General features: G+C 54.6%; 1 protein-coding gene across 1 annotated transcript in view; it reads right to left on the minus strand.

Annotated features, from left to right (window-relative positions):
* The window catches only part of LRP1 (LDL receptor related protein 1), an 85,437-nt gene that overhangs the window by 71,002 nt on the left and 761 nt on the right, over positions 1 to 13,674 (minus strand). The window contains exons 2-4 of the mRNA XM_008065230.2: positions 4,918 to 5,040; positions 2,664 to 2,801; positions 362 to 481 (exon numbers count right to left, since the gene is read on the minus strand). Of these exons, the coding sequence (XP_008063421.1) occupies positions 362 to 481; positions 2,664 to 2,801; positions 4,918 to 5,040 (381 nt within the window). The remainder of the gene's footprint in view (positions 1 to 361; positions 482 to 2,663; positions 2,802 to 4,917; positions 5,041 to 13,674) is intronic.

A 13,674-nucleotide genomic window follows, 5' to 3' on the forward strand; every position in this document is an offset into this window, starting at 1 on the left:
CGCAGTCTCGACCTACTGGGCTCAGGCGATCCTTCTGCCTCAGCCTCCCATGTAGCTGGGACTAGGTATGCATCACCATGAGCAGCTAATTTCTTTATTTTTTATGTTGCCCAGGCTGGTCTTGACCTCCTGGGCTCAAGTGATCTCCTGGCCTTGGCCTCCTAAAGTGCTGGGATTATGGTAGTAAGCCACCGTACCAGGCCCATCCTATCAATTTAAGATGGAGTTTAAAAAGTTTGGTGGAAGCTGATGGTTTGGGCTCCCAGCCATTCCCTGTCTCTTGTCTCTTTCTTTTTGCTTCTCGAACCCCAGCCAAGACCCCTGCCCTGCCCACCCCACCTGGCCCCTGCCATACACACACCTTTGCAGGTCTTGCCATCTGCCTGTAGCTGGAAGCTATTGTTGCAATAGCAGGTGGGCCCATCCAGTGTGGGGACACAATGGTGCTGGCAGCCCAGGCGAGAACAATTGCCTCGGAGTTCTGTATGGGGGCAGGAGAGACACACACTTAGGCCTCCAGACCCAGCAGCCACCCCCAGATCACAGTCTTCCCCTAGCTCCAGTCAATCCCCAGAAGCCACTTCTAAGGACCACAGTGTCCAGGATGGAAGGGGCCTTAGGCCTTAGGCCACACCTACTATATTTCACACGTGACGAAAGTGAAGCCCAGAGAGGGCATAAGACAAGCCCAAGGTCACATAGCTACATGTCCCGCTTCAGTTGCTGGACTACCTCTGTCCCTGTGGGAAGGGGTTCTGAAACTTTGTTAGGGTCAACAGGAAGAAGGGACAGTGAGTCGTGTCCCTTTTGTACGCCTCTCGTCTGCACTCCCTGCAGTCTACGGTGTTGGCTTCAGCCGAGGGAGAAGAGGGGGCCTGGAGTTCAGTCTGTCCCCCAGAATCCAAACTCTGGCCTGAAAGCACCCCTCCAAACCATCCCTTGAGCCCCGGAGGCCTCAGAGAGAAGGCCTAAGGTCCAGGTGGAGGATGGGGAGGAGGAGCAGAGCTGGTTCCCTCGGGATCTTTTTCTAATCTTTCTCCTGCCACTGACCCACTTCCACAGGAGAGACAGAAGGGAATGAGACAGGAGGGGGGAGAGGTGGGAGAGCAGTTACCCCCCCAGACCAGCGACCCAGTTAATGGCCTTGCGTGGGGCCAGGCGGCCCAGCCACAAAGACCCCTTTGTCCAGCTGCCTCACGCCCCTGCTCCCCCTCCGCCCCCACCTAGGAGAGAAAGCCGCCGAGATGCTAAGACGTTTAGAGGCACTAAGCCTGCCAGGAAGAGTTGGGATGGGGGGCCAGGCCCTAGCTTTTCTTTCTCCTCCCCACTTCCACCCGAGAGCCCATAGGTGCCGCCTGCCCAGCCTTTCCCCACAAAGCGTAAAATATCGTTGGCTCTGAAAAACCTAGAAAAGAATTTCTCCTCTGGGTGTGGGGTGGGGGGGATGAGGAGGCCTAGCTTCTGTACTGTCAGAGAAGGACGTTCAGACCCTAGGTTTTCAAGTGTCTTTCTTGTTTTTGAAACTGGGAAGGTTTTCAGAAGGAGGCGAACTTGAACATGCACCCTCTGACAAGAAGGAGTGTGATTGGTCATTCAAGTCTGCCCTGGGTTCGCATTCTATACCTCACCCCTGGAGCTTCAGATCAACCAGAGGCAAGGAGGAAAACCTTCCACAAACTCCCTTGCTCCACACTCCACACTCCCTGCCCCTGGTGAATAGGATCCAGACATGTCTCCTCTCACAGACAGATGTTTTCTAACAGGCATATGCCACAGGACGCTGTCCCCACCCCCAGCACTGCCCCTCCTCCGGGCCCTTGCTCATGGCCTCTCAACACCGGCCTCTACTCCAGACCCCGAGGACAGCAGAAGGGAGAAGTCACTATTCCCAGACATGCGGACCCGAGGCTCGGTCTCCCCCCAAGTCATGGGCTCCTCCCCAAGTACCCAGACTCTCCAGGGCCCACAGGGACCTTCAGGGGAAAGACTGCAGAGCTGGTGGCCTGAATCACAGGCGGAAGAAGTCTGACGTACCAACCTGATGCTCCTACCTCCACCTGGATGGCTTTCCCCTCAACCACCTCAGGAAGGACAGACTGTCAGAGGAGGGACCAAAGCAGGTCTCTAGGGCCCCCAGAGACAGGCAGCTCCCGAAGGATGCCTTCCAGGGCACTGGTGGGCGATGGGTGAACTGAGCTCTAGATCCCTTTAATCTAGGTCAGATTAAACCCCAGCTTTAATCGCAGCATCTCTGCCCCTCTCTGCGTTCCCACTCAGGTTTCTCATAGAAAACCTTTTGAGGAAAGGACCACACTATTAAAAAAATAAAACGGGATGAAAACACTGATTTCTCGCTCCACAAAGAAGAAACTAGGACCTGGAGAGAAGTAGTGATTTGTCCAAGCATACATAGTCAGAGGGAAATGTCCAGGCCAGGCCCATCGTGGGGGCCCACAGGACCATCTGACCAAGCCCCAAGCCCAAGGAGCCCACCCATGTCATCTGCTGTCTGATGGCAAGTCCTAGCACGGGATCAGGACGAGTCCTTATCCCCACTGGAGGTGCAAGGACAGTCCTCGGATGGCAGGCTTCCAATCCCACCAGGTGCTTGCTAAGGGCTCCCTGTGTCTACCTGGGTCAGGAGAGTAGGCTTGAGCTCTTACCTCGACAGTGGGGCCCCTCATCTGAGCCATCCACACAGTCCTGGATGCCATTGCAAAGGCGGGCCATGGGAACACACAGCTCGGTGCCCAGGCAGTTGTGCTCGTTTGGTTGGCATCGCTGGGCCTTACTCTGTGGACCTGGGGGCAGACAGAAGGGTTGGCATGACCAAGCTGGCGGTTGTCTGGCCAGTTGTTCACCGGGGAGGGTGGGAGAAGGGAAGCAGCAGGTGGAGATAAATCCAGACTGGAGTTTCAGACACCTGCGTTTTTTAGATCTCGGGGGCCTCAGGGGCTGGTAAGACTTCCACTGAGAGTTTTTGTACAGCATCGCCCATGGTAGCCACATGTCTGGGAGCAACCAGGAGGAGGTGCAGGCCTTCAGCAAAGAGTCCATCCCAAATGCCCACGCCAGTGGACCCCATTGCCTCAACGCTCTGTGCCTAGAAGACAGGCTGAGGTCAGAGGTCAAGAGTTTTGATGAACTGAGGGAAGCTCAAATGATAAAGAATACCTCCTTCCCATAGCTCCTCAGGGTACAGAGCCTGGGCCAAGAACAGTGCCAAATCTTCCAGAATGGCGCCATCCAGTATGTAACCCCAGCCATATGTGGCTATTGAGTATTTGAAATGCAGCTACTTCAAACAGTAAGTGTAAAATACACACTGGATTTTGAAGATTTCATACCAAAACAACAACAACAAAAAAAGATCTCTAACAATTTTTTATGGATAATATACTGAAATGATAACAATTTGGAAACACTGTATAAAATATTCAAATTAATTTCATCTGTTTCCTTTTACCTTTTTAAACATGGCTAATGGGAAATTTCAAAATTGCATATTGAGTATGTGGCTTACAATATATCTCTACTGGGCAATACTATTGCCAAAGAGGATGGATGAGATGAACAGACCCCTGCCTGTCGATGCCCAAGCCTAGACACGGTGCATGAGTGAGTGTGTCCATGTGCACGGGCAGGAGTCCACACACCCGAGTGTGCAGTGAGGATGTATCTGCAGGTCTGTATGTGTGCTGGTGCTTCTGGTCACAGTATATGAGTTTTGTGTCTTTTTGTGAGTGAGTCAGGGTCTGTGTGTGTTTGAGGGGATCCGTCTGAGTGAATGGTGTGTTTTTTTGTATCCACATTTGAGAAAGTTGGCTCTCCATTGCTGTGAGAAGGTGTTTGTGCCTTTGTCTAGGTGGGGGTGGGCACCTCAGTGCCCAGGTGGGTCTGTGTATGACTGTCACCAGTCCAGGAGTGCGTATGAGTGTGAACAGAGTGGGTTTGTGTATCAGGGGAGGTTTAGATCAAACTGAAGAGAGAATGAACAAAAAGAGCATATCCAGCCCCTCTTTGTGGCTTTCTTTGCTCCTAACACCCAAGAGACTCCAGGCTGAGCCACCCCCACCATGGCTACATTCGCTGAATACCCCCTGGCCCCTGCCCCTCCAGAGCAGGGTGTGGAATGAGGCAGGGAGAACTCACCCCACACCCCTTCCAGCCCTAAAATCACCCCGATAACTATGGGTGGGGGTGTGGGGAGAGGACACAGGATGGGAATGGAGCAAGAAAAAGCCCGGAGAGAGAACAGACACAGACCCAGGAATGCAGGGCCGCTTAGATGATGCCCCAGGCCAACCAAGCAGGGGAGAGGCTGGGGCTGGAGACCCCAGGACTCTGCCAGCTGCCTAGGACTCTGGGGTCCCGCCAGCAAGTCCTCCAACCCCCTTGGCAGGGTGAAGGTTGGGCGGGGACCTTTCTCCCAGTTTAAACAGCTGCCTCCGATTACACCACTTATTGGGGGCAGGGGAAGGCGGGGGTGGCGGGAAATGCACGGGTGGGGCTTCTGGTACAGGGACTGAGGCAAGCACCAGTGGCCTTTGGCCTGGGAGACTAAGGACAGAAGGGATCTGGCAAGACCTGGGGCCACTCATCAAGGGCCAGGAACACTCAGAGGTAGGAAGAAAAGGGAAGGTCGGGACATCTTCTAGCAACGCTGTCAGCCCACAGAACACTGTCTCTGACAGGCCTGGGTAGAGCGGCTGAGGTGTCATCTCTAAGTACACCAGGTCCCATGCCAGGCACTTTGTAGAGGGGGATCGGACAGTTTTAGCTGTGTCATGGACAAATACATTCACAGGGCAAGGTCCACACCAGGCTAGAGATCAGCTGTCCTCCTCCCAAGCATCTGCCAGAGGAAAAAGGGACATACCAAGGGCTTGGGGAGAGGTATCCAGGAAAGGTACTTACAAATCTCAGGGGCCTCATCAGATCCGTCTGGGCAGTCCCTCTCACCATCACACCGCCAGCCTTTTGAGATACACGTGATTTGGTCTCTGCAGGCGAACTGCTTGGGGCTGCAAGTCTTAGGGGCTAGGGGCAAGGAAAGAAAAGGGTGTGAATGGAGGGTGGAGGCCAACTCTGTGGCCTTAAAACTCCTTAGGACTCCTCCTCCCTCTCCAGTATCCATCCTCATGCCGCCCAGATTGAGCCAGACTATGTGCCTGGGGGGGCATGGGGTTGACTTTGGGTCACTCCTGGACACTTGTCTGTGGTGGGAGAGGCGGAGAATCCAGAAGCACATTTTACTGCCCCCCTCCCGCATCCCCTAGGCTGCCTATCCCTAGGAGTCAGGGTCAAGGCCCTTGCTGTTCTTGGTTGCTCCGATCAGACAACGGCACTCCCTGATTTTGAGGACTTACAGAGATGGTGAAGTGGGGGCATATGAGCCTTTGACGTGCTTTCTCTTTATCTTTCTCTCACTCCCTCTAGAAGCCCAGAGTTGGTCTCTTCTAATCTCTCTGCTTCCCTGCCTTCTGGGACATTCCTGGCCCCTTGACCCATCCTTCCCCAATCCCTCACCACCAGGCCCCTAGACAGGAACTGTGTGTGGCAGGGGGTGCCCTTAGTACACACAGCGGTAGCTTGCAGATGTTATGGGAGCGCAGTGGTACAGGAGTGCAAGGCTGGGCAGGACAGGGCGGAGAGCACGCTTCCACCTTCATCCTCTAAAGACACAGCCTCCCTTGCTGGTTAGACCTCAGGGGACACTTTCCGTAGATGTCCTCAGAGGTAAGAGGCGCCTAAAGATTGCTCAGGATAGGCCGGGTTCGGTAGCTCAGCCTGTAATCCCAGCACCTTGGGAGGCCGAGGTGAGTGGATTGCCTGAGCCTGCAGGCTCGAGACCCGCCCAGGCAACTTGACGAGACCTCATCTCTACAATAAATTTTTTCAAAAAATAGCCAGGCCTGGTAGCATGTGCCTGTAGTTCCGGCTACTCGGAAGGCTGAGGCAGAAGTATCACTGGAGCCCGGCAGGTCGAGGCTGTGGTGGCCGGGAGCGTGTCACTGCACTCTGGTCTGGGCAACGGAGTGAGACTCAAAAAAAAAAAAAAAAAAGATTGCTCAGGAGAATAGAATTGGGGAGTAGAGGCAGGGGTATGGCTGGGATGGCAGGAGCTGATTTCATCTCAGGGCTTCCTCGCCCTACCCACGAGCCCTGCCAGCCTTCCTCCACTCCTGTCCCTTTCTCCTCCCTCACTCCCAGAGGAAGAGTTTGGAGCAACAGCTAACTCATTGTGGACTCAGTGTGTGCCGGGAACTTTGGTAAACCAGTTCTTCCTGTGTCTCATCTCATATAAGCCTCTTTACGGTAAGACAACGTAGGGACGACTAATCCATCCTTTCACAGAAAAGGAAACTGGGTTGGGTGACTTGCCCAGGGTCACACAGCTGGCAAGTGACAAACCCAGGACTCACAGCAGCCTCACAGCAGCAGTGCTAAGGCTCCTCACAGCACTTAGCCAGTGCAGTCCACACCAGCCCTCCCATTCCCAGCCCTCCCCCTCTGGACCCACGTCCTCCAGGAGAGGAAAGGTCGACCACCTCCCTCACCCCTGCCTAAGGCTGGGTTCTCAGTCTCCGGGCCCTTCCTCGCCTTTTTCTCTGCCTGTGTCAATTCCATTTCTGTTCCCTGGCAAACACTGATGGCCAATTCTGTGCCAGGCACTGCCCTAGGCACCAGGGTGCCAAGGATGAGCCAGATGCCCTTCTGGCCCTCAGAAGCCACAGTCCCTTGGGAAGACAGCTGTCTACAACTAACTGCGATGCAGGGTAGAGACAGAAGTATAAGGAAAGTGTGTCAGGCTCTGAGTAGGGAGGGCGTCTGATGGGGGCCACACGGAGATGTCCTCCCTTCCTAACCCCCGTTGCTGGCAGAGGGGACTGCACCCAGGCCCCTGGCCAGAATGACCGAGTTCAGGAAACACATCAAGGATGGCCTCGCCAGGCCCCCCCACAGCCCTCCTCCCACCCCCCACCCTGAGCTGGGAATAAAGGCCCCTTGAGGAGGTGGATAATGCTGAGTTCATTACCCCACTGGGCCAGCTGTGAGGTCTTCCCGGGAAACACAGCCCTCCGGCCTAGCCAGCCTAGTTAGCATGCCGAGAGCTGCTTCCCCTGACCAGCCGCAGCCTCTGAGAGGGGAGAGGGGGCTAGAATGGGACTCAGAGGCAGACGGGATGTCTGATGCCCAGAAATGGACCCCTGTGCCACCTACAGGCCCCACTGCACTTCTTCCCTCCCCCACCTGGGACCTGGTCTATGCCACCCTCTCCTTACTGGGCAGAACTGAGGTCACTGGTGGGTTGCTCTAATCTCCCCTCCACTCCAAGTCCTAGCCACGGGCCCCCCTCCTTTGGTCCTCACTTAGTCCCCCCCACTGTCCCCACCCCCATTTTTGGCCTGAACTCGATAGAGGAAACAGCAGCTGGCAAACTCCGAAAGCTGGAATGAGGGAGATTCACAAACCAGATGTGCTCTAGCGGAGGGAGGGAAGTGGGGGATGGGGGCAAGTGAAAGAAGGGGAGGGCTCCAGCCCACGTCTACAGGGTTCCCATCCACAGCAGCATCTCCTCAGGCCCAGGGGCAGAGGGACATGGGGTGGGGGGGTGCATATCTCCCGAGGGCCAGGGCAGCGCAAGGATTGCAGAGAGATACGCGAAGGAACTTCCTTCCTGTCAAGGATGGTGGAGAAAGCCCCAGGAAGGAGTGAGAAGGCTGAGGCCTGTCTTTGATTTCCTTTAGGGGGAGAGGGGAGGAAAGAAACAAATAACCTACTTTGGGACAGTCTACACAGCCAAGGGAAGCCTCACTCTGAGCTGGGAGGAAGCTGTGGTGGGGGCAGGGTAGGAAATTTATAATCTGCTTAGGGTCGAAGCCAATCCCACTCCCCTCAGCTGAGCCTTCTACGTCTGAAGCCAGCACTCGGAAAACCTACCTTTGGGGCCTGCAGTGTAGACAGGGAACAACATAGCCCTAAGTTCGGCAGCAACTAGCGGCCTCCCCGGCCTCTCACCCTTCATCAGGACCGGGGCTTCCTAAGGACACGAGCCAACACTTTTGAACGTGGTCACCAAGTGCCAGCCACTGATCTGAAACACTGTACATGGCAACTCATTTAGAGCCTCACAGCCCTGTGAGGTGGGTGCTGTTGCAAACCCTATCTTACAGATGAGGAAACTGAGGCACACGGTGGTTAGCAGCTGAGCAGGTGGGTGCTCACTGACCATGGGATGGAGCCAGATTAAGAAGGTAAACGGCAGGGAGAGCTCTTTCATTCCCAGGACTGGGGGTGGGGAGACGGATTGTAAGGGGTGGCCTTCAAGGCTTCTTAGAGAGGAGGGGAGAGCATGGAGGAGGCAGAGAGGGACAAGAATGGGACAGAAGAGGAATGAGATAGGCAGGAGAAGAAGGGGGAGAGAACGAGAGAGGGAGGAGAGCCAGTGAGGTTATAGGAAGAACACCAGGACACAGGGACCGTCTGTTCTCAGCTTTGCCTGAAGACGAATGTGACCGCCATGCTAACTTGGCCAACACCCTGCCCCCCCCATCCTAGGCACCCAGCCCAGCCACGGCCCCCAGGGCCACCGCGCTGGAGCCAGGGCAGGAGATGTAGGGTTGGGTGTGCGTCCAGACACAACACAGACCCCACTGCCCTGCTTGGGCCTTGGCTGTCATCCTCTGTCTCATTCTGGGACCTTGAGGGCGGGGAATGGAGGGGTTGAGAATGCCTGCCCAGAGGAGACAGGGTAACAGGAAAGTCCAGGCTCCAAAGGAAGCTTCTACAGAGGAGAGGGACCCCCTTGAGAGAGGGAGGGAGAGGAAGATAGCTAAGACCTCAAACGGTGCTTCCTAAGGGTTAAGGAGACTTGGAGGCAGGAAAAGCATCAAGAGTCCCTTGGGGTTCTTTTTAAGAGGAGACACAGCAGAGGGACAGACAGGCTTCCCCCTGAGATAGGTGGGAGGGATTTTTTTTTAAGGGAACCACATGATATATCTAAGGGAACAGAGTGGGGGGTGATGCCCATGGGGTGGGAGACAGAGCCTGCAGGAATCTAAACTTCCAAATGTGTGGGGGTGGGGCAGCAAGGGCCTCCCAGACCCAAACCGAGAGCTTTTCACTGAATTTTATGTATTTTGGGTGTTACCCGGTGGCTCCTTCCCGCAGCTCAGTGAGGCTCAGACACATTTTTGTCATTCCTGAGTCTGGGCCTCTGCTCTGTGGTCTGTCCGGCCTGGACAGATGGACAGACAGGGTGGCTTGGACAGCCAGGGGAGGGGAAGGGTCGCCCCTTCCACTCTGAGTCAATATTGACTCAGCAGGACATTAGCCTGACCTGTGATGGCCCCACCATCTTTTTCTTTCCCCACAAATAAAATCCAGCCCCCCAGAAAGCCTCCAGAGGTCACCCTATCGCTCACCAGGCCTTGCTAAGCCCTCCTCACTATCCCCTCCCCACCACCACCACACACATGTGGCCTGGGCTCACCAAAAGTAAAATCTCCGAGCCCTTGACTCATGCCCGATATCTTTCTCCAGTTCTCAGGCTCTGGTCCTGGAAGTGCTGCCAGAAGTCTAGCTTCCCTCTTTCCTTCTGAAATACCTCCTTTCTCCATCTTAACCCGCAAAAGATATCAAGTTCCTTTCTCCTAGAAACATTCTCTCCAAAACCCATTCCCAAAATTAGTGGAGGGGGAAGAAGGAAGAGGAACTTGGGGGACGGTGGAGAGGGAACTTTCACTGCTTAGCTGGTCGAAGAGAGGAGGAATAACTAAAATAGACAGGGGTGAGCTAGGAGCAAGTGGATAAAGCCCAGGAGAGACGTTTGCTTCCAGGAGGCTTTGGGGATATCAAGAGGCCTGGAGGAAGGAAAAGAAGACAGCGGAGGGAAAAAAGACAAGTGACAGAGACTGTGAAAGTAAGGGCAGAGAATGCAGCAAAGGACGGGCAGTAAGAGAGATGAACCAAGGGGTGTGAGGCAGAGAGGACCACCAGTGACAGAAGGACAGGGAGGGGGCTCAACCCAGAGGTTGCCAAGGCAATGACACAGTTGTCCTGGGATGAACCCAGAGAATGATTGCTCCGCTAAGATACAGAGTAGGGCGAGGAACAGAATATATCCTGGCTTAGGGAGACACAGTCCTGGCCCCCAGCAGCGTCTGACCCAAAGGAGATCCAGAATAGGGTCGTGGACTCCCCTGGAGTTGGGAGGGTGGGAAGAAGAAAAGCTGGAGCTCTTAAGACAGCCAGGGAAGCCAAGGCCTAGGAGAGACCGTCTCCCCTAGGGAGACACCAGGACAATTCTCTCCCCCATAGCCTTTACCTTTCCCAGGGGGGTTGTATATTGGTGCCTGAGGCCATTGCACCGGAAACACTCCAGAGTCAACTGCTTCCTTCTCCAAACAATGCGGGATCCTGCTAACCAAGCTGAAATCTGGGACAGAGGGTTGAGGGTGGGGGGGCAGGTTCCCTGGCCGCTCATACTTGCCACCACCAAATCAGAGACCCTTGCACAGTCCCCTTCCAACGCACGCAGATTCCTCAAGAGCAGAGAGGCTCCCATGCAGAATGGGAGGACCTGAAGGGTCTAGAGTCCAAGGGGTGGGGAGGACCCTAAGAAAAGAACACTAGGGGAGGAATAAATCTAGGCTTGGGAGTTCTGATGCACAATGGCTAAGACTGCAGCAGGAGGAAAGAGAGTCAGACTTGAGTAAGGACTTCCCAAAAGGAAGGAAGTGGTTTTGAAGAGTGGAGGAATTTGGAAAGGCATTGACTCTGGCCAGGACTCTGACTGTCATCCTTTGGGAGGCCCAGTGATAGGGGAGTGGTTGAGGGTTTAAAAAAAGAGAGAGAAAACAGCCGGGCGTGGTGTCTCACGCCTGTAATCCCAACACTTTGAGAGGCGGAGGCGAGAGGATTGCCTGAGCCCAGGGGTTCAAGACCAGCCTGGGCAACTTGGCAAGACCTCATCTCTACATTAAATCAAAAAATCAGCGAGGCTCAGGGGCGCACGCCTGTAGTTCCAGCTATTTGAAAGAATCCCCTGAGCCCAGCAGGGTGAGGCTGTGGTAGCCATGAGCATGCCACTGCACTCCAGTCTGGGCGACAGAGTGAGACTCCTATTCAAAAAAAAAAAAAAAAAGAGAGAGAGAGAAAAAATACAGGGAGAGAAAAAGGAAACAAGACTGGAAGAAAAAAAGAAATCTTGTGAACAGCCCCAAACATCAAATATCTCTCCAACTCCAAAATGAATGTCCTACACATCCCCGCTTTAAGTGACCAGATAAGGGGAGATGTTTAAGGATGGAGGTCTGAGCAGGGTGAAAGGAGTTTGGAACCCTCTTTCGGGCATCCAGGAAGCTAACACCCTAGCCTCATAACTCACTTCCACCGTTCACTTTTTCTAGCAACTGGTCATTCAAGGGGGTGTATGGCGACAGGGAGGGGAAAGTCAGCCCCTTCCCTGAGCCCTGTCTGCCTGGGGTGACCTCCCCAATAAAGAATGTTCCCTAATCTCAGCAGGGCCCTCAACAATCCCTTTTCCCATTCTCCTCTCCATCTCTCTCCATTCTCCCCAATAGCAAGTACACTCAATTTTGTCTATATCGGGAGTGACAGTGCTTCCCAGAAGGAAGGGGACTCTGGGGGCAGACACAGAATAGAAGGTAGAAGAGGTGGGGGAGGCCCCTAGGACTGTTCCCATGGAGGCAGGAGGAAGGATGATTAGACACTAAGTCACATAAGCTGGGCCAGGTTTCCTTCTCCAGAGAGCAAAGAAGAAAGTTCACAGTCTGTGGGCCCTGAGAGAAGAGGACAGGGGTAGGGATAAGGGGATCCCTTCGGCTGCCTCTGGAAAAAGTTGGGCCTACATTTCTGTGCAATTCCCTTTCCCACCCCCTAGAGTGGCACCAGTCAGCTATTCAAATTCCCACTCCCGAGGCAGGAATTCTGGTGTGTGATTGGGGGGTGGTCCTCTCCCTGGGACTCTGGATAGAGCTTGGTCTGACCTGGGGATACCGAGGTGGACGGGGTGGAGATTTTGAGAAAGGGTGGGAAGATTGTCAAGGATAACGTGTCCAGTCTCCCTCTTCCGATCACCCCAATCAACTTGGCATGGCAAACAGAACCCCTTTAGGACGCTGGGAGTGAAGTTACCTCGGGCCAGTTCCTCACTGGGCAAATGATCACAGAGACCCTCTTGCTTCTGCCTAAACTCCCTCCACCCTCCTGCTCTTGGGTCTCTCTCAAAAAATTTTTTCTATCCCTCCTGGAAGCAGTTGCATTAAAATCTCTCTGCCTCGGTTTCCCCTCTCACCTCACACAGCTGAAAACAAAGGAAAGAACATAATGAAGGAGTCTTGGGCAGGGGCTGGCAGTGAGGGCTGATTCAGGGCAAAGCCTCTTTCCTCCTCCTGGGCAGAAAATTAGGGGTGGGGGCACAGACAGTCCTCAAGATGGCATGACAGAGGGCCACTGAATATACTGTTGGGGGGCACAGCTGCTTCCTGACCATCTAACCCTACTCCCTCAACTGAAGCAAGTTAGGGAGAGGGGAGGAGGGGGATGGCTAATCTAGTTTCAGAGGAAAAGTTTCCCAATGCCAGCCTGACAGGACTTAGAAGACAGAGGAAGGGGTGTTTGATGGTATACCCAGTTCTGTCCTTGGATGATGGGGCTATGCTGACAGGAAGAAACGAGATCCCACCCCTTCCCACATCAGGGACCCAGCCCAGCTTAACTCCATGACCCCAGTGTAAAGCTTGGGCAAGACTTGAACCAGTGACTCACAAGTCAGAAAAAAAAAAACAGCTGACATAAGAAGGGGAGAGGGGGCACCCCATTTCCCCAAAAGGACCTAGCTCTAGCCCAGGCCTAACTCAACAGTATACAAAGTATGTACGTATATGGGATGGGGGAGGGGGAACAGGAAACAAACACATTTACTAAGGGAATGTAGGGGCATAGCCATAACCCCCATCCAACCTCCAACTCTCCTTCCAATCCAAACTGTGATCAAGCCAGAAGTCAGGGAGAAGGTAGCCTCCCCCATCCTCCTACCCTAGCATTCCAGGCCATCCTCCAGTCCCCTTCCCCAAAGATGACATCTGACGTTTTTTCATCTCAAAGCTCCCAGGAATTAAGAAGGAAAATTCAAAGTCACATAGCATCGACAGCCCCCTTCCTCACCCCCCAACACAACCCTGCCCAGGCTACTGACAGAGGCCCTGAGAGGGGGAAGAGCTCGCTTCAGAACCCAGGCCTCCAGCCGGGGCTCTGGGGCCGATTCCACACCCAAGCAGGGGGCCCTCCCTCTCCCCACCCACAGCCTTCCCGGGCCTGCCTGCCCTCAGCCCAGCGGGGTACCCCTGGCCCGGCTTCCCTCCGAGCTTCAGAAGCCGCTGCAAAAGGCCCCCCGCCCCCTTTTGCAGCCGTACATAGCAAATTCGGATTCCTTCACAATTCAGAGGGGGGGTTGGGGGGGTGGAGGACGTAGGGGAGGCGGAGGCCCTCCCCCACCAGAGATAGGAAAAGAAGGCCTCTCCTTCCCAAGATCAGAAAAACGGGGAGCCCTCTTCTGTCTCCCCAGGCCTCTGGTCTTTGTCTGGCTGGGGGGCCCCCCCGGAAGCATCATTTGCCCAGGGCCCCCATCCCCCAAATCGGACCCCC

Source organism: Carlito syrichta, unplaced genomic scaffold (genome assembly GCF_000164805.1).
Source record: "Carlito syrichta isolate Samal-C Ts95f unplaced genomic scaffold, Tarsius_syrichta-2.0.1 Scaffold308194, whole genome shotgun sequence".
Taxonomy (NCBI): Eukaryota; Metazoa; Chordata; class Mammalia; order Primates; family Tarsiidae; genus Carlito; species Carlito syrichta.